We start from the raw sequence: 26,913 nt of genomic DNA on the forward strand, positions 1-26,913 counted from the left end.
TGTATGAAATTTACAGTTTTACTTCCCCCATTAAGGGAAGAAAATACTTTTATTTTAAAAGACCCATTTTTATGAAAAAATAATTAATATTTTTACTGAGGATTAGAATTTCAATTTTTAGTGTAAGGAGATCCCTAGATACATAAACTGTTGATGTTCAGGTCTTTGGACAGAATGGGTTCACAGTTTTTATGAGATTAGCTCTGAATTCATAACTGATCCCTTGAATGTGCATATGTTCTGATTATATTTTTTAGGAAAATAGGTACTTTCATTTAATCTTAATACCGACTAGAATAAAGAGCTCTGTTGGGGACAGTAAGCTGATATGCACTCCCTTGTGAGCACTCGCAGTTGACCATGCCTCTATCTTTACGAATGTGTCTCTGGCAGATTATTCTTTCAGCTTTGCACAGGTCATGCTGAGTGTGTGGTATACACACTTGCTCACTTGACACTGTATCTTCACAATACAATTATCTTCTTATTTTGCTTTTACTAGATTTATTTTGGTAATAAATTATAACTAAGTGTTTATTTTTCTTCTTTTATACATATGTCTGCAGTTCCCTTCCCTCCACTTTTCCCAGCCTCTTTCCCCCACCTCCTTTCTCACCCACATCTACAATTCCTCTGTTTCCCTTTAGGAAAGAACAGTCTCCCCGGGATGTAAGCCGCATATGTCATAATGAGTTAGAATAAGACTAGGTAGAAACCCTCATGTCAAGGCTGGACCAGGCAAACCAGTAGAGACAAGGGTCCCAACAGCAGGAAGAAGAGTCAGAAACCTCCTACGTGCACTCTTAGGAGGCCTACAAGAACACCAAGCTACCCAACAATAACATGTAGTCAGAAACCTAGCATAGATCTATGCAGACTCCATGATTGCTACTTTGTAGTGTTCCCCAAGCTCCCTAATGTTTGACTATTAGTTTCTTCTTCTGCTCTCACCAGTTGCTGGATGAATCCTGCCAGATGACAATTGGGCTAGGCACTAATCATGAGTGTAGCAGAATATCATTGAGAGCCATTTTATTGACTTTTTTCCCACATATGTTTGGTTCTATTTGAGGTGTCTGGGATATTTAGCCTGATTCCTGAGCATCATTGGTTGACCACTGATCCAAGTTCTGCACCATCATTGTCCCAGCACATCTTGCAGACAAGACACATTAGTAGGTGGAAGGCTTTTGTGGCTGGGTTTGTGTCTTAAACCCACCCCTGGAACCCTTGCCTGGTGTCAGAGGAGAGCCGATTCAGACTCTGAATATTCCATTACTAGGATCCCTTGCTAGTATCTAAATCATAGATTCCAGGGAGTTTCCATGTGGATTGCCCCTGCCCTCCATATCCAGTCATATTTCCCTGTACTCTATTGGTCAACTCCCCAACCCCCCACTTGAACCCTCCCGTTCCTATCTACACCCACTCAATATCCACCACAAAAATCTATTCTATTTCTTCCCAGGGAGATCCGTGTGTCCTTCCTCCAGCCCTACTTGTTACTTAGTATTGGTAGGTCTATGGATTATAGAACTTTTACTTAATAGCTAATAACTACTTATATATGAGTACATACCACATCTGTCTTTCAGGGTCTTGGCTAACCCACTCAGGATGATTTTTCCTAATTCCATCCATTTGCCTGCAAATTTCATGATGTCATTTTTTACTAGTTGAGTAATACTACATTCTGTAAATGTACCACTTTTTCTCTATCCACTCTTTAGTTGAGGACAACCTGGGTTGTTTCTATTTTCTGACTATTATGTGAATAAAGACTGTATGAACATAGTTGATAAATGTCCTTGTGGTAGGATGGAATGTCCTATGGATATACTCCCAAGAGTGGTATTGCATGGTCTTGAGGTGGATAGATTACTAATTTTTTTGAGGAGCTGTTATATTGATTTCCATAGTGGTTCTACAAGTTTGCACCCCAACCAATAGTAGAGGAGTGTTCTTTGTTCCACATCCTCTGACCATGAGCTACCACTTGTGTTTTTGATCTTAGCTATTCTGACAGGTGTAAGATAAGATGGAATCTCATCTTACCAACAGGCAGATCATGCAAACAAAACCTAAACACACACACACACACACACACACACACACACACACACACACACACCCCTCTGTCTGTCTGTCTGTTTGTCTGCCTGCCTGTCTGACTTTTTCTCAGTACCTAATGGAACTTTCTCCAAAATTGACTACATACTCAGTTCCAAAGCAAGTAAATAGGTATAAGAAAATTGAAATAACACCTTGTCACACCAGCATGGATTAAAGCTATATTTCTTCTTTTATTGGATATTTTTATTGACATTTCAAGTGTTATTCCCTTTCCCTTCCATAAGTCCCCTGTCCCACCCTTTCTATAAGGTTGTTCCCCCTCCCAAACCATCCCCCTTCCCGCCTCCCTGCCCTGACATTCCCCTACCATGAGGGTTCCGGCCTTAGCAGGACTAAGGGCTTCTCTTTCCATTGGTGCCCAACAAGGCCATCCTCTGCTACATTTGCAACTGGAGCCATGGGTCAGTCCATGTATAATCTTTGGGTAGTGGTTTAGTCCCTGGGAGCTCTGGTTGGTTGTTATTGTTGCAACCAACAGTATGGGGTTGCAAGCCCCTTCAGCTTCTTCAATCCTTTCTCTAACCCCTCCAACAGGGACCCCATTTTCAGTTCAATGGTTTGCTACTAACATTTATCTCTGTATTTGTCATGCCCTAAAGCTTTATTTCAACAACCGAAATAAGAGAAAGCCTACAATCTCATGGAAACTGAACAACTCTATACTAAATGGTAACTGGGTAAAGCAGCAATAAAGAAAGAAATGAAAGACTTTCCAGATTTCAATGAAGATGAATATACAACACACCTAAACTTATGTGACACAACGAAAGTGATGTTAAGAGGAAAGTTCAGGCTACCTCGCAGATCCCTGCCCCCAGCTCACTGCTCTAAAGCCCCATGGGAGACAGAGCTCACTGCCCGGACAAATGGGCACTCCTGAGACTGCAGAGCGGAAGAGACCACCAACACTGCCCACCCCTGCCCACATCCCTGGCCCAAGAGGAAACTGTATATGGCCTCTGGGTTCCTGTAGATAAGGGTACAGGAGCAGCAGGTCCCCTGCATCTGAGACACCACTGGAACCTGAAGGGACCGGATAAACAGTTCTCTGCACCCAAATCCCGTGGGAGGGAGAGCTAAACCTTCAGAGAGGCAGACACGCCAGGGAAACCAGAAGAGACTACACTCTGCCCACATTTCTGACTCCAGAGGAAAACACCAATCGCCATCTGGGACCCTGGTGCACGGTGGCTCCCGGAAAGGGCATCGCAGGTCCTCCGGGTTGCTGCCCCTGCGGAGAGCTCATAAGCAACACCCCACGAGCAAACTTGAGCCTAGGGACCACAGGTAAGACCAACTTTTCTGCTCCAAGTGACCTGCCTGGTGAACTCAGGGCACAGGCCCACAGGAACAGCTGAAGACCTGTAGATAGGAAAATGACACTTGAAAGCAGAACACTCTGTTCCCATAACTGGCTGAAAGAAAACAGGAAAACAGATCTACAGCACCCTGACACACAGGCTTATAGGACAGTCTAGCCACTGTCAGAAATAGCAGAACAAAGTAACACTAGAGATAATCTGATGGCGAGAGGAAGTGCAGGAACCCAAGCAACAGAAACCAAGATTACATGGCATCATCGGAGCCCAATTCTCCCACCAAAGCAAACACGGAATATCCAAACACACCAGAAAAGCAAGATCTAGATTCAAAATTATATTTGATCATGATGCTGGAGGACTTCAAGAAAGACATGAAGAACTCCCTTAGGGAAACGCAGGAAAACATAAATAAACAAGTAGAAGCCTACAGAGAGGAATCACAAAAATCCCTGAAAGAATTCCAGGAAAACACAATCAAACAGTTGAAGGAATTAAAAATGGAATTAGAAGCAATCAAGAAAGAACACATGGAAACAACCCTGGATATAGAAAACCAAAGGAAGAGACAAGGAGCTGTAGATACAAGCATCACCAACAAAATACAAGAGATAGAAGAGAGAATCTCAGGAGCAGAACATTCCATAGAAATCATCGACTCAACTGTCAAAGATAATATAAAGCGGAAAAAGCTACTGGTCCAAAACATACAGGAAATCCAGGACTCAATGATAAGATCAAACCTAAGGATAATAGGTATAGAAGAGAGTGAAGACTCCCAGCTCAAAGGACCAGTAAATATCTTCAACAAAATCATAGAAGAAAACTTCCCTAACATAAAGAAAGAGATGCCCATAAGCATACAAGAAGCCTACAGAACTCCAAATAGATTGGACCAGAAAAGAAACTCCTCCCGTCACATGATAGTCAAAACACCAAATGCACAAAATAAAGAAAGAATATTAAAAGCAGTAAGGGAAAAAGGTCAAGTAACATATAAAGGCAGACCTAATCAGAATCACACCAGACTTTTCGCCAGAGACTATGAAAGCCGGAAGATCCTGGACAGATGTCATACAGACCCTAAGAGAACAAAACTGCCAGCCCAGGTTACTGTATCCTGCAAAACTCTCAATTAACATAGATGGAGAAACCAAGATATTCCATGACAAAACCAAATTTACACAATATCTTTCTACAAATCCAGCGCTACAAAGGATAATAAATGGTAAAGCCCAACATAAGGAGGCAAGCTACACCCTAGAAAAAGCAAGAAACTAATCGTCTTGGCAACAAAACAAAGAGAAGAAAAGCACACAAACATAACCACATCCAAATATGAATATAACAGGAAGCAATAATCACTATTCCTTAATATCTCTCAACATCAATGGCCTCAACTCCCCAATAAAAAGACATAGATTAACAAACTGGATATGCAATGAGGACCCTGCATTCTGCTGCCTACAGAAAACACACCTCAGAGACAAAGACAGACACTACCTCAGAGTGAAAGGCTGGAAAACAACTTTCCAAGCAAATGGTCGGAAGAAGCAAGCTGGAGTAGCCATTCTAATATCAAATAAAATCAATTTTCAACTAAAAGTCATCAAAAAATATAAGGAAGGACACTTCATATTCATCAAAGGAAAAATCCACCAAGATGAACTCTCAATCCTAAATATCTATGCCCCAAATACAAGGGCACCTACATATGTAAAAGAAACCTTACTAAATCTCAAAACACACATTGCACCTCACACAATAATAGTAGGAGATTTCAACACTACACTCTCATCAATGGACAGATTATGGAAACAAATTAAACAGAGACGTAGACAGACTAAGAGAAGTCATGAACCTAATGGACTTATTTATAGAACATTCTATCCTAAAGCAAAAGGATATACCTTCTTCTCAGCTCCTCATGGTACTTTCTCCAAAATTGACCATATAATTGGTCAAAAAACGGCCCTCAACAGGTACAGAAAGATAGAAATAATCCCATGCATGCTATCAGACCACCACGGCCAAAGCTGGTCTTCAATAACAATAAAGGAAGAACGCCTACATATACTTGGAAGCTGAATTGAACAATGCTCTACCAATGATAACCTGGTCAAAGAAGAAAATGAAAAAAGAACCAAATTGGAAGAGCTTCTTAGGAAAAATTTATTGAAAATGAAATGAAGGTACTAGAACATACCCAAACTTACCAGAGGACACAATGAAAGCTATAGAATCAACAGAACCAAAAGTTGCTGAGAAAACAAGATAGAAAACTCATAGCACTGAGTGCCTGCAGAAAGAAACAGGAGACATAACTCACAGATTCAGAGGAAATTCAAAAATCATCAGATCCATATGTCACCAGCTTGACAGCAGGCACATAAAAGCTCTAGAACAAAAAAGAAGCAAAAACCAAAAAAAAGCCCAGGGAGGTTTAGTGCAGAAGGCAGAAGAAATAATCAAACTCAGAGCTGAAATCAACCAAGTAGAAACAAAAAGGACCATAGAATATCGCATTTAAAAATACTCAATAAAAGAATCCAAGACATCAAACAGAACCAAAAGTTGGTTCAGGGATGCTTTTTGATGGAAAAATCAACATTATATAAAAAAGATAGATAAATGTTCCCATTAGAAGTTACTTGACAAAATTCAACACCCCTTCATGATTAAAGTCCCTGGAAAGAATAGGACACAGAGAGTGTGTCCAAATTAACAAAATCAGAAATGAAAAGGGAGACTTATTAACAATACAGAATCAGGGGATAACAGATTGGAAAAAAAGGAAATTAAAAAAAATCATCAGAATACTTACTACAAAAGCCCAATAAATCAGTATTCAACAAAACTTAAAAAATCTGCAGGAAATGGACAATTTTCTGAAGAAAGATACCAGAAGCTTGGAAAGTCCAGGTGGATCAAAAAAGGACTCCACATCAAACCAGATATACAATTTCCAAACTAATAGAAGAAAAAGTGGGGAAGCATCTCTAGAGCACACATGGGACAGACAGATAGACCAATGGAAAAATTTCCTGAAAAAAACACCAATGGCTTATGCTCTAAGATCAATGGAATAGATTTTTAAATGGTGATTTCTGGAGGTCAAAACTGTAGAAGAAAGCTTGCTCATCAACTCCTGTAAGGCAAAGGACACTGTGGTTAGGACAAACGAAGCATCCAACAGATGGGTGAAAAGATTTTGAACCACCTCCTACAACAGATAAAGGATTTATAAAACTCCAAAATATGCAAAGAACTAGGACAAACGGCAACCAACATGAAAGATTTTTATCCTACAACAGATAGAGGGGCAAAGACAAATAACCCTATTAAAAAATGGGGTCCAGAGCTCAACAAAGAATTCACAGCTGAGGAATGCCAAATGGCTGAGAAACACCTAAAGAAATGTTCAACATCTTTAGTCATAAGGGAAATGCAAATCAAAGCAACCCTGAGATTTCACCTCACACCAGAATGGCTAAGATCAAAAACTCAGGTGACAGCAGATGCTGGCGAGGATGTGGAGAAAGAGGAACACTCCTCCATTGTTGGTGGGATTGCAGATTGGTACAACCATTCTGGAAATCAGTCTGGAGATTCCTCAGAAAATTGGACATTGAACTACCCGAGGACCCAGCTATACCTCTCTTGGGCATATACGCAAAAATTCCCCAACATATAAAAAAGACATGTTCTCCACTATGTTCATAGCAGCCTTATTTATAATAGCCAGAAGCTTGAAAGAACCCAGATGCCCTTCAACAGAGGAATGGATACAGAAAATGTGGTACATCTATACAATGGAATATTACTCAGCTATCAAAAACAATGACTTTATGAAATTCCTAGGCAAATGGTTGGAACTGGAAAATATCATCCTGAGTGAGGTAATCCAATCACAGAAAAACACACATGGTATGCACTCATTGATAAGTGGCTATTAGCCCAAATGCTTGAATTACCCTACATGCACAGAACACATGAAACTCAAGATGGATGATCAAAATGTGAATGCTTCACTCCTTCTTTAAAAGGGGAACAAGAATACCCTTGGCAGGGAATAGAGAGCCAAAGATTAAAACAGACAGAAGGAACACCCATTCAGAGCCTGTACCACATGTGGCCCATACATATACAGCCACCCAATTAGACAAGATGGATGAAGCAAAAAGAAGTGCAGGCCGACAGGAGCGGATGTAGATCTCTCCTGAGAGACACAGCCAGAATACAGCAAATACAGAGGCTAATGCCAGCAGCAAACCACTGAACTGAGAACGGGACCCCCGTTGAAGGAATCAGTGAAAGAACTGGAAGAGCTTGAAGGAGCTCGAGACCCCTTATGAACAACAATGCCAAGCAACCAGTGCTTCCAGGGACTAAGCCACTACCTAAAGAGTATACATGGACTGACCCTGGACTCTGATCTCATAGGTAGCAATGAATAGCCTAGTAAGAGCACCAGTGGAAGGGGAAGCCCTGGGTCCTGCCAAGACTGAACCCCCAGTGAACGTGATTATTTGGGGGAGCGAGGCAATGGGCGTAGGAAGGGGAGGGGTAGGGGTTAGGTCAATGTTGGCCCGGAAACCGGGAAAGGGAGTAACACTCAAAATGTAAATAAGAAATATTCAAGTTAATAAAAAAAAAATTACAAAAAAAAGAAAGGTCGATTCTTTCTGAAAAAACGAACAAGATAGACAAACACTTTATTCAAACTAATTTTAAGACATAATATATCCAACCTAAAAAAAAAAATCAGAAATGAAATAGAAGAGATACTGAGAAAACCCAAAAAGTTATGATATCATACTTTAGAAAACTGTATTCTAAAAATTGCGAAATTTAAAACAATGGATCATTTTCTTGATAGATACCATTTACCAAAGTTAAATTAAGATTAGATAATTCCCCAAGATCTTTAGTTCCCTGTGGAAATAGTCATGAAAAGTCTCCTAAAAAGAACAACAACAAGAACAAAAACAAAACAAAACAAAACAAACAAAAACACAAACAAAGAAGCAAACAAACAAAATGACCAAGTGTAGAAATTTTAGTGGCACATTTTTCCAGATTGTCAATGCAGAGCTAATGCTGATAGTCCTTAAATTATTCCACAACATTCGAACAGAAGGAACACTGACAAACTCTACCTATGAGGCTATAGTCACTCTGATACTCAAGCCACACAAAGATTCAAAAAAGAAAGAGAATTACAGATCTATTTCTCTCATAAACATACATGCAAAAATAGTTAATACTCAATAAAATACTCACAAACCAAATTTAAGAATACATCAAATAGATCATGCAGCACGATACAGGGAGGGTTCTACATCTGAAATTTAATGTAATGTACCATATATAGAAAACTGAAAGAAAACAACCCAAAATACGTGCTCATCTCATTAGATGAAAAAGCTTATGACAAAAAGTCTACCACATCTTTATGATAAAATCTTGGAGCGATCGGGGCTGAAGGGACTTAGCTAAACATAAGAAAGGAATTTACAGTCAGCCTACAGACAACATCAAATTAAATGGAGAAAAACTCAAAGCAATCCACTAAAATCAGGAATAAGAGAAGGCTGTCACTAGCTCTGTATTTATTCAATAGAACTTGAAGTTCTAGCTAGAGCAGGAAGATAACTGAAGAAGATTAAGGAAGCAGCAATTGAAAAGGAAGAAATCAGTGTGCTGTGATATGACACATAAGCAACCACAAAAATTCTGCCAGGGAACTTGTACAGCTTATAAACACCTTCACTGAATTGGCTGGACAATTAGCTTAAAGAAAAAAAGAAAAAGCAGTAGCATACTATATTCTAATGACAAATGGGCTTAGAAAAAAATCAGGGAAACAACACCCTTCATAATAGCCACAAATAATATAAAATATCTCGGGGTAACTCTAATCAAGCAAGTGAAAGACTTGTATGACAAATACTTGGAGTCTTTGAAGAAAGAAATTGAAGAAGGTATCAGAGATCAAAAGATCTCTGGTGAGGAGGGATTCATCAGATTAACATAGTACGAATGGCCACATTACCAAAGCATTCTGTAGATTCAACACAAGCTGTAATTTAACATAACTTAACACAATTCTTTACAGACCTTGGGAGGATAACAGTCAACTTCATGTGAAAAATAACAACAAAAACTAAGCAACCAAAAACGATAGCTAAAGCCGTCCTGTGCAATAAAAACCTTCCAGAGGTTTCACTATCCTTTTTTTCAAACTGTGCTACAGAAAACAACAATGTGATATTGGCATAGGAACAGACATATTGATCATTGGAATAAAAAAAACCCAGACATGTAACCACACACCTATGGTCACCTTATTTTGATAAGGAAGCCAGAAATACACAATGGAAAAAAGAAAACATCTTCAATAAATGTTAGACTAACTGGATTTCCTCATGTAGGAAAACACAAATAGATCTCTATCTATGACCTTGTATAGATGCCATAATCCAGATTTTAGAATAATTAAGTATTCAATACAAAGTTCCAATAGTACATGATAAGAAATGTGATTTAAAGACAAAAAACAAAAAATCCTGGACAGGAGTATAAAGTATTCAACTGATGGTGAAGACAGGTGAGGGTGGACTTTACTTCCTCCCATTTTCCTGTACTATTTATACTACATAAGTTTTTTTAAGGGCTTAGGAACAGATGGGTTTCCTCTGTTATCAAAAGATTGTTCGTGTTGACTGCCATGTGCCAAATGAAGCCAAGGGTTATTTTGTAAACCATTGTCAAAGATAGTGCCATTGTAGGTACAATAATATCAATTTGAATAAGCAGTACATCATATATTCCTTTCTTTATCTCATAAAACTCTAATTTCTAGTATTGGAACTTTCTATTGATTACTTAATTATTCTAAAGTCTGGATTATGGCATTTGATCAGTTAGAATGGTCCAACTAAATATCTTCCATTCACGTAAGTAAATATTTTTATACTCTTCTGTCTGGATAACTGGTCCCTAAGGATAATATCTATCTGTAGCCTGGCAAAACAACTATACAGTTTTATATTATAGGAGTGACTTTTATCCTCTCCTGACCAAAAACATTTGCATTCTGCACTGACAGTCTGAGAATTAACAAATGCTATAGTTAGTAAAGATATCAAGATCATTTAGGGGCCACTTTCCGTAAGATCTTGACTTGATGAGTCTTGGTATCTCCCCAGGTCATCAGCTCATTCTTCCTCTTTGGACAGCTCCTCTTACTGAGGATGTTGTCTCTCCTGAGACACTCATTTTCAGGTGTTCTCTAGGATGCTGTCCTCCTCTGATGCATTGATACAGAGCCATCTCTGTCTTTTTTCATTTTCAGGGATGACACAATCTTGTCCTAGTATTAGAAGAATATCTATCCCTTTTCATTGATTAATTTCTAGATCTTTCATTTAACATATATTTTAGACTGTGCCTCCTAAATGCAAAATGTTTTTGGGCAGCAGAAGAAGCATTGTTTAAAGTGAGTGAAATTTACATAAGTTTCGCTAAATGTACCACAGTATACTGTTATTTAGGTGGTATTATATGCCCCCTTTTTATCTTTAAAGTTTGCTTTTTAAATATATGATGGTGACATTCCATAATTTCTTGACCATGTGAATAGTAAAGAATTCCAATAACATAATTAATATTTCATAAATTACAAAGTTCCTTAAGGCTCTTGTTAGTATAAGCAGGACCATCATTAGGTTTCAGTTGTAGTCAGAGTCCTAGAAAGGAGAAGGGTAAATGATTATGAACATATGAACTTGTCTAATCCTTGTAAACACAAACAGCAAGTATATTAGAAAAAGTATCAACATTACAGGAACTTATTTTATGCACTTTTCTGAGAGATGAGTAGTATCTGCCAATGGTGGTAAATTTTACCCCTGCGGATTCATTCCACCAGCAGAGGGCAGTGGGGTGATAGTAGAGCAAGAAGGGCAGGGTCAAGTGACTTGTCACAAGGTCAAGGGATGCTAACAATTCTGTGTTTGGATGAAGAAGTTCCTGAGAGTTTTGAACACCTGGAGAAGATAGTGTTAGTGTCAGAGAGGAGGCCAGTGCCTTGGCTTGCCCATTGGTGAATATTAACTGATCTCCCAAGGGAGAGTGAGCATGATATGAGTTATGAGAAAAGGTTGAATTTGTGGTCATATAGAAGTCTGAAGGGAGAAAAATTATTGTGAAGGACATTAGTAGTTGGGCTTGGTTATGACTTGCTGTTTCTAAAAGAGAAAGAGTTTGAACACAGTATGTAGAGTCAGTTATAATAGTACATGCTGAGAAGCGTCTAATGAAAGCTGATTGATTATGGTGAATTCAGACTTTGGAGCTGGACCAGGGCTTGGTACATTCTTTTGTGGACAGTTAGGAATTCATATATGACATACGCTCCTTGCTCTTTTCAAGAGGCATCTGTAAGTGCATTGAAAACTATCTCTATAGAAGTTTACACATGGGGTATCATAAAAAAATCTTAAGAGGAGATCTTAGAATAAGTACATGCTAATGCAACCTGCCAATTATTATCAGTATTGAAGAAATAATTGACCTGTAACATTCCAGGTTCCTCTCTAGTCCATGACTGTGAGCAAGCACTAGGACCTCCATGCTGCTTCACTAAGTGTTAGATGAAATGCTAGACATCATGCAATTTCCTTTAGAGAAATTGTTGGCTTAAATATTTTTAACAAATCCCTGGTTAGTGTAAATATTTCTCCAACTTGCTTGCCAAGTTGGATCCTTTATGACTAGTCTCATTTAAATATGTAGATTTAGATAGATACCAGTGACATACTTTATTTTCCCTCACTTTGTTCTAGAGCGTTCAAGCATGCTCTTAAGTTAATAACATGAGAACTTGCTCTCTCTTTTTTTTTTTTTTTAAATACGCACTTACTGCTGTGAGCTTGCCTCTTAGAGCTGCCTTGATTATTTCCCATAAATTCAGGCACACCGTGTCTTCATTTTCATTCAGTTCCAGAAAGTCTTTAATGTCTTCCTTCGTTTCCTTCCCGTCCCAGTTTGAGTTAGCAGACAGTTGTTCAATGTCCATGTGTTCGTAAGTGGCTACACCAGCTCCCTTCCCGAGCCCATTTACTTAGAATATCCTAGCCTCATGTTACTCTGAGGCGATTTCTCTCCTTGGTGTGAAGGTGTGTTCCTTAGATGCAGCGGAAGGATGGATTCTGCTTTCCAATACAGTCTGCAGGTCTGTGCTTGTTTTTATCGGGGAATTGGAGCTATCGATGCTGAGTTATCAGTGATTAATATTTGTTGGGGCTCACTATTTTGTTGCCGCAGTGTGAGTTTTTTTCCTCCATGGTTTGATTTGCTGATCTTGGATTTTTTTATTCCTTGTGGGTATTTTGTTTGTTTGTTTGTTTATTGTGGGGGGTGGAGAGGGTTATAGTTAACCTCTTCAGATTGAGATTTTCCTTCTAGTACCTTCTGTAGTACTGAATTTGTAAGTAGCTACTGCATAAATTTGTTCCTGAGATGGAATTTATTTCCTCATGTATTGTAATTGATGTTTTGCTGGATATGGTAGGTTGTTGCTTGGTCTTTTCCCTTATTGCTTTTATTATTCTTGCCTTGATTTGTACCTTTAGTGTTACTGTTAGCATTATAATAATAATAATAATAATTATTATTATTATTATTATTACATGTCATATGTAATTCCCCTTCCTCCCATCTATTCGTTGTTCTGTATACTTCTTGGACCTTGGTAGGAACCTCCTTCTTTAGGTTTGGGGAATTTTCTTCTAAGGTTTTGCTAAGTTATTTTATGTATCTTTGACCTGGGTTCTTTCCTTCCTTTGTTATTAGTCGTTGGGTTGGTTGTTTCATTGGTCTCAGATTTTCTGGATGTTTTCTTCCTGGATTTTGTTAAATTTAACTTCTTCTTATTTTAATCCTGTCTTTAACACCTGAGAATCTCATTTTCATCTCTTATGTTCTGTTAATGAAGCTTGCCTCTGAGATTCACATTTGAGTTCCCAGTTTTTGTTCCCAGTGTTTCTTTTCTTTTCTTTTTTTTTTAAAAATAACTTCATTTCTACTTTCATGTCTTGCATACTGTTTGTTTTATTCCACTCTTTGTGTTTTCATAGATTTCATTGGGAGATGCATCTGCATCCTTTTTATGGTTCTTGAGCATACTCATAATAGCTATTTTGATATATGCATACCTAGTGCTTCAACCATACTGCATTTCTCAGGGCCTAATATGGTAGAGTTTTGTGTTCTAGTGGAGACATTGTGTTTGGTGGATAATTTATTTTCTTTTTATGCCAGAGTCTAGGCATCTGGGCTTGAGGTGTTCATACTTCTAGGTGCTGATATCTGGTCTCCTTGTTTTCTGTTGTCCTCTATGTTTCTTAGAAGAGTGTGAGTGCTGTGTATTTCCTGGTAGGGAATGCATCTGAGATCCTGTCAGGTGTAGCTACTTTGGGTCCTGGATATAATGTGCTTTTAGATATTGGGAGCTGATACTAAGGGATGGAATGGGTTTGAGGGGTATTGGTGCATGGTTGAGAGTCTCTGCAGAAGGGAGGAGTATTGGGTGAGACACTCTGATCTGCACAGACCCCTGGGAATGGGAGCAGAGGAAGGAGAGGCCATTGCAAATAGTCTGTTACAGAGCTAGGGTATGATTAAGGGACTGGTATTGGAAGGTAGCAGGGAGAGAAATGTTCCCAACAAGATTCCCTTGCTGGCTTTGGGGGCTGTTTCCCACTGAGTTCCCTGGTGAGTTGACAGCTAAGCCAAAAGGATCAGGTATTTCAGGAAGGCTAATTTTCTGGCCAGTATGACTGATAGGCTTCCAGAGAGTGCATAATTCCCTGAATGGCTTGAAGGGTTGGTTTTTAGGGAGTGGCATATTATCATTTCTTAAGGGTTCCTGTATGGATGGATATGTTTGAATCAGTCCATTAGTAGCTCTTTTTGATATTTCATAAAATAAGGCACCTTTCTACTTTATGTGGCATTTTGTTCATAGATAACTAGGTTTAGCACGTTTTCTTAAAATAACTAAGTTTAATAAAGTGGGCCATTTTAATTTCTGACATATAGTAGTTTGGATTGTTTTGGAAATTTAGTAAATATGTGTAAAAAGTATATCATTACATGTTATTTTTATTATGTTATACTTTAATAATTATAGTTAACAGTGAAACAAATACATAATTCATTCAACCCAACAGAGACCCAAATAATGCTAACATTTTAAATTATTCTTATTGGTCTCCTAACCATCTTTTGCAGCAGTGATCAAAGAATACTGTATGTTTTGAAACATTCATTTCTAATTCAGAGTAATATTTCAAACAAAGGGATATTACTGTTAGAATTGATTGCTAAATGTACTCAACTCTGCTCCTTAACTCTAGTACCTTGTAGGCCTGCTATGTGACAGCCCCTTCTTTGGGGTAGGATAGTGAGAACAGAGCACATTGTTTCTCCTTACTGTTTAAGTAACAGTTTGTTTAGCATAGTATGCTTTAAGGCAGCTGTGACATCAGGATGGACCACCCACAGAGAGGCACTGGGGATTAGGGAGCTTTGGTTAAACCTCTGCCACCTACACAAACACTGCCCGCCCCCTCTGTGATTTAGTGCTTGGCCTAAGTGGCTACTTAGGAGCTTGGGTACTGACATAGGACAAGGAGTAAACACTGAAACTGATTTACTGCAGATTCGAAGTCAATCATTAAGTTTTTGAATGATGGTCCCATTATAATCCTTATTGTAATTTTTATATCATATGTTGTAATTATTTAAACAATATTTAAATATACATAGAGCTACTTACTCGTTCCTAATTTATTTACTTTAAAATTATCTCTATAGCTTAGCTCTAGTGGAATTTGAGAATACAAAAAAGCGGTTAGCAATTGTCTTGGAGATTCTTAAATTGTAAATATTCATAACACCCATAATAAAGTAAGTGCATTACTTTCCACAGAGGTTTCTTGGTGTTTAAAGCTTCCTAAACATAGTGGAAAGGTCAGTATTTGAACTATATTTTTGAGGTCAGGTGATACATGGTTATAATAGCAGAGGTCATTTGGAGTACAGAGTGCTTCCCAAGAAATGTAATGAAATATTTAATTAAGGAAAAATGCCAAATGAAAAATGTGTAAAATTCACAGATGAAATGATGAGTCAATTGTTTAAGAAAATATAGGTACAGTGGTACTACATTACATGACATTAAGTTTCTACCACACTGACTGCTTGCTGTAAGGTCAACATAAAGACGCAACACATAAATACACATATGAACGAACATGTAAATACACATATACGTTTATACATATAAGCACAGACACATACACATTTGCACTAACACATATACCTTCATACAAAATACATGCACATATGAAAACATACACACATACACACTTACACATACATATGCATACATATACAAATATACATAGACATACACATAAACAAATATACATACACATGTACATATGCAGATATACACACATCTATCTGCCTATATATACATCCTTGAACATATATAAACATATATGCACATATACATACATGTATTAGCATACACACATGCATCAACATAAAGATGTTTATGTCTACCTACACACATACATACTCTATATACTTGTGAGTATATAGTATACACGTTCTTGCATCAGTGAAATTAACTAATGAGAAAGGCTGTTATATTTACCCTCTCCAGGATGAGTTCCTTTTTACATTTCCATGTCCTCTCTTCGTTTTACTGTTATTTATTTATTAGGGTTCTTTTTTTTCTTGATGTTTTGGAATCAAGTGATAAAAACATTTAAGATTAGTCTGTGAATAGGAAAATACTATAAACCACAGTAATCATGATATGCCTTATGTCTCTTCTTGTTTTTCAAGGTCTGATTATTTGTTTCTTTTAAAGACTTATTTTTGACTGGACTCAGATTTAGAAGTAGAAGCTCTCAGAGAGGACAGCCTATGGCTTTTGGCAATCTGTTCCTGGCGCTTTTCTTTGGCTTCCTTCTTTCTCTGGGCCGAAAGTTTAGCATAATCTGCAACCTCCTCCTTGTTTTTCTTAGTGAGTTGTTCCTGGGAGCCTTTGTGTTGGAGGACACGGGGAATAACATGACTCTGATTCCTGGTTACTTTGGTCCTGGGCTTCTTAACGTCTTTGTTTAAGGGTTTTCTGACAACATATTGGCAAACATCATCATCTTTGGAGAGATTAAAAAACTTTCCGATTCTACTAGCTCTTTTAGGTCCCAACTGACAAGGCACAGTAGTATCTGTCAGTCCTGGAATTTCTTTCGCTCCTTTTTTTACAATAACCAAGTTGAGAACACTCAGATTGGCATCCACAATGCATCCACGAACAGACGTGTGCTTCCTCTCTCCAGTTCCCCTTGGCCTATGACAAGAATGCCCCTTACTCAACATCAGGCATACTCTGCCTTGGGTCAAAACGCCTTGCTTCATGGGAAAACCTTGTTTGTCATTCCCACCTCTGATCCAGACCACATAACCCGTCCACTCTTCGCCAAGCGCATCAGCAGCCACTTCTGTGGCCATGCGCTTCTCATAGAACAAACGAAGATCGTGTTTGTCATCCGCTTCAATGAGTTTCTGACAGCCAGTGGCAGGGAAGGAAATATTCAGCTTAATCTTGACCCAGCCAACCGCCTATTTTATTTTCTGAGATTTTAACAAGAAAAAAAAAATCCAAACTTTTGGGAATTTATTCTTTTTTCTTTCTCACAGTTTTGAGTGCAAAAGATTTCTTTGGTCTTTAGTTTACTAAATCTGGCATTTTTTTCTCCATAATAAAGATTATTAACTATTCAGAAAAGTTGATTTTTGTGTAATTTATAGTCTCCTGGTGAAGAGGAATTTGTAGTGTTATGATATTTATCTTATTAGATTTAGATCTTTATGATAAAAAATTTCAACACAATATTTATTTCAAATGTAGACTAAGTTTGAATTAGTATTATAGAAATATAAGAATATTTCATGTTTTAAATATTTTGCCTGTCTGTAGGCCTCAAATTGTTTTCTGTTCGTTGGCTTTATTTATTTATTTATTTTATTGGATATTTTTTATTTACATTTCAAATGTTATTTCCTTTTCTGTTTTCCTGGCCATAAGCCAGGAAATTGTTGCTTTCAGTGTTATGTTACAATTTTATTATGCTTTTATCAGAAACAAGTCTCTAGTACTTTGTTTATATTTAATTCCAAAAATGAAGATTCATTGTTAACCTGCCTATACCAGACTGATTTAAAATCTAACTCAGGAAGCAATTCACCAAATGACCTTAAATTTTTTTCTAACACATCAAAATATGCACTGTAAAAACTATAAGAATAAACATGATTGAAAAGTAATTATCAGTAAGTTCAAAAGTAATTACCTGTAATTTCAACATATAGAACATTTAAAAACATTTATACAGTTTGCATATGATAGTCATTTCTGTAACAGGAATGTTGTTTTAAAATAGCTATTTATAAACTACTTTGTTAAGGATACTTTATTTAAACCTGCCATTTTAACTTATTTTTCTGTAGCTTTATATAATAATAATAATAATAATAATAATAATAATCAAATTTCAGTGATTTATAAATACAAGTGAGTGAAATGAATACATATAGAGAGAGCGGGGAGAAGAGACAACAGAAAGAAAGGAGGTGGGGGGACTTAGCTCTTCTATTCTACGATTTGCAGATGGCCATCTTAAAATGAAAACAACGTTTTTTGAAATGAGATATTAGCTAATTATATATTTGGGATATAGAGTCATATATTTGTTAGGGAATGTTCCATGTATTTTTGCCCTTTGAATAGCAAACATCCTTGAAAATATCTGACATTAATCAAAGCAACTCCCCTGTCAACACCAGTCTGATCCCTGTGGGATTTGCATCAGCGCTTTGTCTGAACCAGTTCTCAAGATAAGGCGTCGGCTTCCCCTCATTCATGCCTGCTTCATCCTGACAGGTTCCTGTCAAAGTCTTTCTCTCAGTTATTCCTTAACTGTGGCCGTGCACCTTTATACTTGTCCCTAGGTCAGATTTCTCTTCTCTCTTCCTGAGTTATACCTGTCTCAGTGTAAACGGGATTATTTAATTGTGTGTGAAGGAAAAAAAATCTCAGGAGAATCGTTTACCTAGTGTGTGTCTGTCTAAGGAGTTCTTTCAGAAGACCTGACACTAGTAACAGCAAATTCGACCTTGCAGTATTTTTAAGATTTTGATCTCTTCTGATCATAAAATCAGGCTTATTTTGAATTCTTTGAAAGGATTGCTTACTACTTTTCTGTTTTGAGGCCTGGCCTATAAACATGCAGGAGAACATCTTACAGAAGAGTAAATGTTTCCTGTTATGTACAATGCTACTCAACTTCAGATGTAATGTTATTAATATATTCTATACAATTTCACAGTTATGTTATGTTTGTGAATTTACCATTTAACGGAACAAATATATATTTGCTATAAACAAATTAAAACAACTTATAGAATTGAATGAATTATGCATAACCACGTCAACCTAATTGCTGCATAGTTTGGATAAAACTAGGTCAATTTTCTTTCATTACTTAAATTGATAATATAATTTCATAAATATATATTTTTGTATATACTAAATCATTTTTCTCAAGAGATAAGTTGAAATTCTATAGTCTACAAGGGATCTTCTGCAGGATTTTTATTAACCACATGAACAATCAAAACAGGTCATTTTATATTCTCAAGGCAGTTTTTTCTTATAATTCATTGTGTTAATACAGAAATTATCATAGAGTGGTAAAATCATTTTGAAGTTCACTGTCTAAAGGAAAACAAAAATGTTTGTGTGAGAGATGAGCTAGCATTTAGAAACAGCATAAACATGTAAAGGCTTACAAAGTTACTTGGATCAACACCACCATTTTTGTCATTATGTGTTTATTTCAAGTTTGTACTGCTGTGTAGAATACAAGCAGACTCACACTTTGGTCATGGCCAGAACTTTACTTTTTTATACCCCTGTGAAGCTTGTATTCTGTGCGTACTTTTTCTGTATTTGACAATACATTTTGCAGTGCCCTTTGGATTACAATGTTTGAGTGCTTAGGCTATCGTAAATTCATTTATGGTATGAATATATACTTGATACCTATACTTTGTCTTATACCTAAATAAATATTGCCCATGTTTACAAATCACATGCAACATTTAGGTCAGTAAATAAATAAATAAAACATAAATAAAACAATTGAGCAAATATTTCTTCTCTTTTGGTAGAAGTCATCTTTGAATTCAGCGGGAGTGGGGAGGAGGGAGAGAGGGTGAGGTGCAGGAGAGAGGGCGGGACGATGAGAAGTAAGAATAAAGAAAATGTGTGTGGTACGCGCTGGAATAGATGGTATGAATATAAAACTCCATAATTAAGAGGGAGAGGATAGCATTAACTTTTAAATTTCAGAGAATTGTTATGGTCTGTTCTTCCGTCAGTTTTCCTCCTAACTCTCCATTCGCAGAGTTGCTTACAGGGTGGATATATGTAATGTGCGCTATCACAGTTGTGTGGTTTTTAAAGGTAGCTTCTGGTGCTTCAGTCGTTTATGTGAGCTTTCTGTTGACATGACAGAGGGTCAACTATAAACTCTCAGAGCCAGGAAGAGCAGAGGATGTTTATCATTCAGTCCGTCCTGTGGAAAATGGGTCCTGGTGCTCCTCAGGCAGGTTGCTGCAGAAGCAAATTGAAGTCCAAGCAGAAAGCCTGAGTGGACTGGCCGGTTAGCCTCTAAACGTGAGGAGTGCAGCTGAAGCTGAAACCATGAAGATCTGTTAAAATGTCATGAGGAACGCTTAGACCAAGCAGGCATCCATAGCTCGATTTTCCTCTGCTCTCCTCATCAAACTTCTAAACTGCCAGTTCATAACATTAAACACAACACTGGAAGGAAGATGGAGGGTCCTGAGGATCAAAGGACACACCTCATAATTAACACTGGAAACCAATCTCGTCCTTTGCTCAGCTGCATTGATAGTATTTCTTTCCTTTTTTATATCTCTACTGAAAGAAAGCTGTTCAAAGAGAGAAAGAAAGGAGGAAGGACAGATGGACAGACAGACAGACATACATATTGGTCTTACATATTGGAGCATGGTAGTGTGTGTCTCTGAATCCAGTGTTTCTGAATGGTCAGAGTATAATGAGCCTGGTATATGGTTGGCATTCAAGATTTATTCTTTAATATGAGTAGATAACTACATATTGGTTGACATCAAGGAAGTCCTGTCATGCAAATGAATGATCTATCTAAATTTTCAAAAGTGTATAGCAGGGTTGAATAAACAAAACCCAAGAGATACAATAATGTTTTGATAATTTCTAACACTTCGAGATGAATTAGATAAATGTGCACTAGTGAAACAAAAAGTAGGATACACAATGTTAAAACTGCTATCAAATAAAAGAAAACTCTCTTGCAAAAACAATAAGTTAAAAATATTAGAATGGTGGATAATTAATGGAAGTAAAGTTTTAGAAAGTAAAATTAAGAGAAATCTGACCAGTCTAGGAGATATACCGCCTAGTAACTAAGGGAAAATCAAACAAGTTATGCTAGTGTTCTTAATTTTACACACACACACACACACACACACACACACACACACACACACACACACACACACACACACACCAAAATAAAACAAAACATCAACAGCAAAATACTGTTGTTTGAAAACATAAGCATTTTTAAAATGTGGTTATTCCATTATTTAAAACATTTCCCTTTGATATCTGTTCTCTATTCTATCAGTTATTGACAAGAATCTGTGTAGAGGTAGATGGCATATTATCCAGCTAATGTTTATTTAATGTAATTTGGAAGTGGTTGTACACACAGATGCCTGTCCTACTATGATTCCACTTTCATATCTCAACCTTCCTAATGCTAAAAGTTGTTTGAGATTTTTCTCTCTTTTTATATGTAGTTCACCTTTATTAGTTTTTATATTTGAAATAATATTTATATAATTTCTCCCTTTCCTCTCCTCCCTCCAATGTCACCTGTAGAATTTGGATATTAGCAAACTGGATGTATCTAGGAAAATATAAAAGTGATAAATAAAAAATATAAGTATAAAAATTAATATAAAACCTTTCTGTAATTTCCTAAATTAAAAAATGAATTGCTATTATTTTAGTCTAATTTTATTTTGAAACCTATATGTAAGATTATTTCCTTTCTTCAATAGTTGATTGTAACAGGACTGCCCATGTGAGCAATTTGATGAGGAACATGAAGGTTGAGGGCAGTGGGCATGATTGACAGAATTCTTCGAAAGAACCTAGAGGTCATAAAAGGTTCAGTGAATCATTGTACATAATGAAAATAAAAACAAAGATTTGGATTAGGACATTTGGTGAAACAATAAAGGTATAGCTATCTATAGCCAAGATGTGTGTAAATGGGGAGTAGACTTTCTGTGCTGATGGTAAGGGAAACAAAGTCTTACTTGCATAGGTTGAGTAATACTTTCTTTTATGTACTAATGTCTTCCTCCAAGGAAAATATGGAAGTCATTTTTAGTCATGACTACAGGGAGTGGGGTATAGTTTGTGCAGAGTAGAAACTCATTAAAATTGATGAACGACCCTGTTACCTCAGGGTTGTGATCCCAGGTCCTCAGGAGGCTGAGGGAGGAGGAGTGCAAGGTCAAGGCCCACGTGGACTAGTTTGATTAAGACAGCCTGTGAGCAACTTTGTGAGCATCTGTTTCAGAATATAGAGTAAAAGGTAGGCTGCTGTATAGTTTAGAGGAAAAGGGGTTTGTCCGCCGTGGAGGAAGGTCTATGTTTAAATAGGAGTTTATGACTAAAATATATGATGATGACCCACAACCTTATGGTTCATTGCACTGGCGCTGTCCTGGTAGCAGGATTCCCATTTGTAAAATGTCTAAGACACTGTGAATTGATCTCTTGTAAGGTTTTCAGACAGAACCTCTGACAGGCCGAGAGGATGCATTTTCCTCTTGCTACTTACAAAGCTTGAGTGTATTGACTAGATATACCATACATAAGCTTGCAATATTTTTAGAGCTTTTATAATTTTATTATTAATATAAACCCATAATATTTTATGATAATTCGAAATACATAGAATTTTATATTATAATAGCTTGTTAAACACAATTAGTAAATATCCTATTTTTAAGTTCCTTCAAATATTTCTTCATTTTAAAATATGCCATATGCTAAAAAAAACTAAAAATCTAAAAACTATGGATATGCCCTGTGTTTTCTTTCAGTATTTAAAACTGTTCTAAAATTAAAAATTGAATTGCTTTTCTGGGATGCTTGCATATTGATAACATCTAATGATGGAGTATAACATTAAACTGTGTCAAATCAAATTACTGAAGGGCACAAAAATAGAAAAAAATCTTGAGAAGTCTACATGACTCTAAATAATTAGCTGTCAGATTCACAATCACAGTGATCACATTGAGCACTGGTTTATGCATCCATAATTAAATACAATTAAGTCTGTATGTATGTGTAGTGCAAATGACATTTTCTGTATGCATAATCCAATGATGCCTTTACACAATGTGCCATGGTCAACTGTGTATGTTATAATATGAAATTCTCTATTCTCCCCTTGCCAAGTTGCTATGCAGCATTCTCACCAGGTGGCATGTTCATGTAGGAAATCAGCTCTAATTGTTTTGATTAAAATTCCTGAGTTGCTTCGAAATACTTTTCCATGCTTAAACTTTTGCTAACCTGGTAATACATAGGGGTGATCCTGCAGGGATCTGGAGTGTGTGTGTGTGTGTGTGTGTGTGTGTGTGTGTGTGTGTGTGTGTGTGTGTGTGTGTGTGTCTTTCAGGGATAAGGAAATGTGTGAGCTGTGATTCTTCAGTGATTCCTATTTACTTCTCTCTCTTAAGACAAGATAAAGCAATTTGGGCACATGCCCAAAAGATACTCCAACGTATAACAAAGACACATGCTCCACTCTGTTCATAGCAGCCTTATTTATAATAGTCGGAAGCTGGAAAGAGCCCAGATGTCCTTCAACAGAGGAATGGATACAGAAAATGTGGTACCTCTACACAATGGAATACTACTCAGCTGTCAAAAACAAAGACTACATGAAACCATAGACAAATGGATGGAACTAGAAAATATCATCCTGAGTGAGGTAACCCAGTCACAGAAAAACACACTTGGTATGCACTCATTGATAAGTGGCTATTAGCCCAAATGCTTGAATTACCCTAGATGCACAGAACACATGAAACTCAAGGATGACCAAAATGTGAATGCTTCACTCCTTCTTTAAAAGGGGAACAAGAATACCCTTGGGAGGGGACAGGGAGGCAAAGTTTAGAACAGAGGCAGAAGGAACACCCATTCAGAGCCTGCCCCACATGTGGCCCATACATATACAGCCACCCGATTAGATAAGATGGATGAAGCAAAGAAGTGCAGGCTGACAGGAACCGGATGTAGATCTCTCCTGAGAGACACAGCCAGAATAAGGCAAATACATAGGTGTATGCCAGCAGCAAACCACTGAACTGAGAATGGGACCCCCGTTGAAGGAATCAGAGAAAGGACTGAAAGAGCTGAAGGGGCTTGAGATCCCATATGAACAACAATGCCAACCCACCAGAGCTTCCAGGGTCTAAGCCACTACCCAAAGACTACGCATGGACTGACCCTGGGCTCCAACCTCATAGATAGCAATGAATATCCTAGTAAGAGCACCAGTGGAAGGGGAAGCCCTTGGTCCTGACAAGACTGGACCCCTAGTAAAGGGAATTCTGGTGCGGAGAGCGGTAATTGGGGGAGGATTTGGAAGGGAACACCATATAGAATAGGAGGGGGATGTGTTAGGGGGATGTTGGCATGGAAAGCAGGAAAGGGAATAATATTTGAAATGTAAATAAATACCCAATTTAATAAAGATGGAGGAAAAAAAAAAAGAAAGAAAGGACAAAGCAGGGCTCAGAAGCAGCAAGCCAGGTCCTTAGCAAATATGTTTTGGTTGTTTAGCTTTTTTCCCCTGTGGGACTTAAAACAATGAAAGTACATTGTATCTGATTCTTTTGCATGCTCCTTGGATCCCTTTCTCCCCCCGGTTTGCGTCATTCAACTTGATAGGAGGCTTTGTGCCTATTCTTCCTTCTTCTTATGCTGTGCTCAGTTGGTATCACTGGGAAGCCTGCTCTATTCTGCAGGGAAATGGAGAAACACTGGGTTTGGGGGAGAGAAAATGGTGCGTGTGTGTGTGTGTGTGTGTGTGTGTGTGTGTGTGCGCGTGTGTGTGTGCGTGTGCGTGTGTGTGTGCGCATGTGTGTGTAAAGCGGAGACTCTGGGAGGGAACAAGGGAGGATGATTGGATCAGGTTGTATTGTGTGAGAGAAGAATAAGTAAAAAGAATAAATAAAATGGTTCCCAAATTCAGTTACTTGGAAATCACTATGTTTTACATTTATTGTGATACTGTACATTTGTCAGGCACTTAAATAAGCTTGTTGTAATTTGCAATAGAAGCTTCCTTAGTATGTCAGTCATATGAAGTAGATCCCCTTACCATCACACGTTGTAGACACAAAACAAATGGAGAAGAAAGTCCAGAGCTAGTCATGTGCTGTTCCTTTAAAGTGACACCTTTGTGACTGCAAATATTATATTAAGATACTAGATAAGAGAATAAAATCACTCCTAGAAGATAAAGTTTACATGTCTTTTGTGATAACGGGCACAGACATATCTACTTGATTGCTACATGACTTGATTGCTGCAGAGTTCTTCACGCAATGTTTTTCTTTCCTTAAGTTTTTATATATGTCTTGTTCATTGGAAGTACCACTGTCTTCAATAAATAACCCACATTTCATTCCTTGTCTGCATACATTTGGCATAGTGAACTCTCAATTTTCTGACTGCAGCAATTTGAAAGCATTATTATCTTAAATTATGGCTTGGTGTTTACCTTTAGAATAGTCTTTTCTTATAGCTATAGAATGCAAGTACTTTCATAACATCTAAGTTTAATTTTTTTCTTTCATAGTATATTTGCAGTTAGGCTGAAGTGCCCAACTATCTCTTGTTGTTTCTTTACTAAACCAATATGATTTTAGTCAATCATGGGGGAAGAATAATGTTAAAGAAACTGGTATTTTATTTCTTTATTTTTTGATTCTTGTTTTAATAGTTGTCAAAAATGTAATAACCTATAAAACTGACCAGTACCAGTTAACTCGTGACCATTTTCAGCTATTTTGTTTATTGTTGAAGAGATAAATGTATTTAGCAGGCATTTTATTACTGCTTCTTGTGTATCTACTAAAACACGTTATAGCATGGAGTCAGTTCATCGCCTTTTCCATTTGTGTTTAACATACTTTTCCTCTATACATTTTGAAAGTTATTTTGTTTCTAGAAACATAAATAAAGAACAGATGGCTGTTCACACCTCGGTAGGAATACCAGGGGACAGAGGACTTTCATCATGTCCCTGTGGTCCTGTGCTGGCTCTCATGTGGTGGACATCTGTGTCTGTTTGGAATAGTTCCTGCTGCTCTTTGGAGCCTCCTGGGGCTGGTGTCAGTCCTCCCTCCCTCATTTTAAGGCGGCTAGCATTTCTCCATCATTTATTACTCTGTAGACAAGCCCACAATGTATCCGAACAAGAGAGTCTTAAACATACCAAGTATGCTGCTCTTGTTTAAGAATGTCTTACATATCTATGTAAACTCTCCTCATTCACAGCTAATATGTTTAGATATCTTTTTATACTTGTAAGCCTCCTGACAGACACTGAGAAACAGCACAGAGCAATGTGAATTGGGTAAGTTCAGGAAAATAACGAAATGTAACCATTGGAATCATGGGATATGTGAATACAGTTCTAGTATTTATGTCTTTAATATACAAATAAGGGAAACCATTAGGACTCTGTCTATTGAGTGATTTCAGTTTATAGGGCAGTGAATTTCAGTTTCACACCACAGACTCTTAGGTGGGGGAGTTGACCATTCTGTTGTCACATATCTTGTCACTTTTTGTCACATGTCCTGGTTCTATTCTTGCCTTGCATTAATATTTCAGATATTGAAATTATGTCTCCTTTTGGAGAAAGGATCACCCAGTAAGAAAGTACATTTTAGAGTGTATTAAACAGTCCTGTTATCTTGAGATATAACAGATGCATATCAGAAACAGATTATTGGAGAACATTGTAGCTTTGCAAAATTATTATAAGCTGGTAAAATATTATTATTTTTTAAATGATAAGAATTGCTAAGATCTGAGAAAATTCAACCAGCATACAAAAAGTCATCTAATGGAATATTAGTAAAATGGTATGGAAGAAGGCATTACTATTCTTGAGTAAAACACTAAGGCTTGTTACCT

General features: G+C 37.3%; 2 protein-coding genes across 2 annotated transcripts in view; one reads left to right on the forward strand and one right to left on the reverse strand.

The window, feature by feature from the left end:
• The window catches only part of Xrcc4 (X-ray repair cross complementing 4), a 214,916-nt gene that overhangs the window by 28,504 nt on the left and 159,499 nt on the right, over positions 1 to 26,913 (forward strand). The gene's annotated exons all lie outside the window — the stretch shown is intronic.
• Positions 16,404 to 26,122, reverse strand: LOC116895190 (40S ribosomal protein S6-like). Its single transcript, XM_032896534.1, has 2 exons — positions 25,973 to 26,122; positions 16,404 to 17,159 (listed from the first exon to the last, which is right to left on the reverse strand). Exons 1-2 carry the CDS (start codon positions 26,120 to 26,122, stop codon positions 16,404 to 16,406), a joined length of 906 nt encoding a protein of 301 aa, XP_032752425.1.

This window comes from Rattus rattus, chromosome 3 (assembly GCF_011064425.1).
Source record: "Rattus rattus isolate New Zealand chromosome 3, Rrattus_CSIRO_v1, whole genome shotgun sequence".
NCBI classification, from domain to species: Eukaryota; Metazoa; Chordata; class Mammalia; order Rodentia; family Muridae; genus Rattus; species Rattus rattus.

Bases quoted from the DNA above. Each gene is read 5' to 3' on its own strand.
- LOC116895190 (XM_032896534.1), bottom strand. From the start codon at position 26,122: ATGAGGGAGGGAGGACTGACACCAGCCCCAGGAGGCTCCAAAGAGCAG. The intron at 17,160-25,972 runs GTGTGAACAGCC...AAAATAAAATAG, and splicing joins CCCCTGGTATTCCTACCGAG to GCGGTTGGCTGGGTCAAGAT.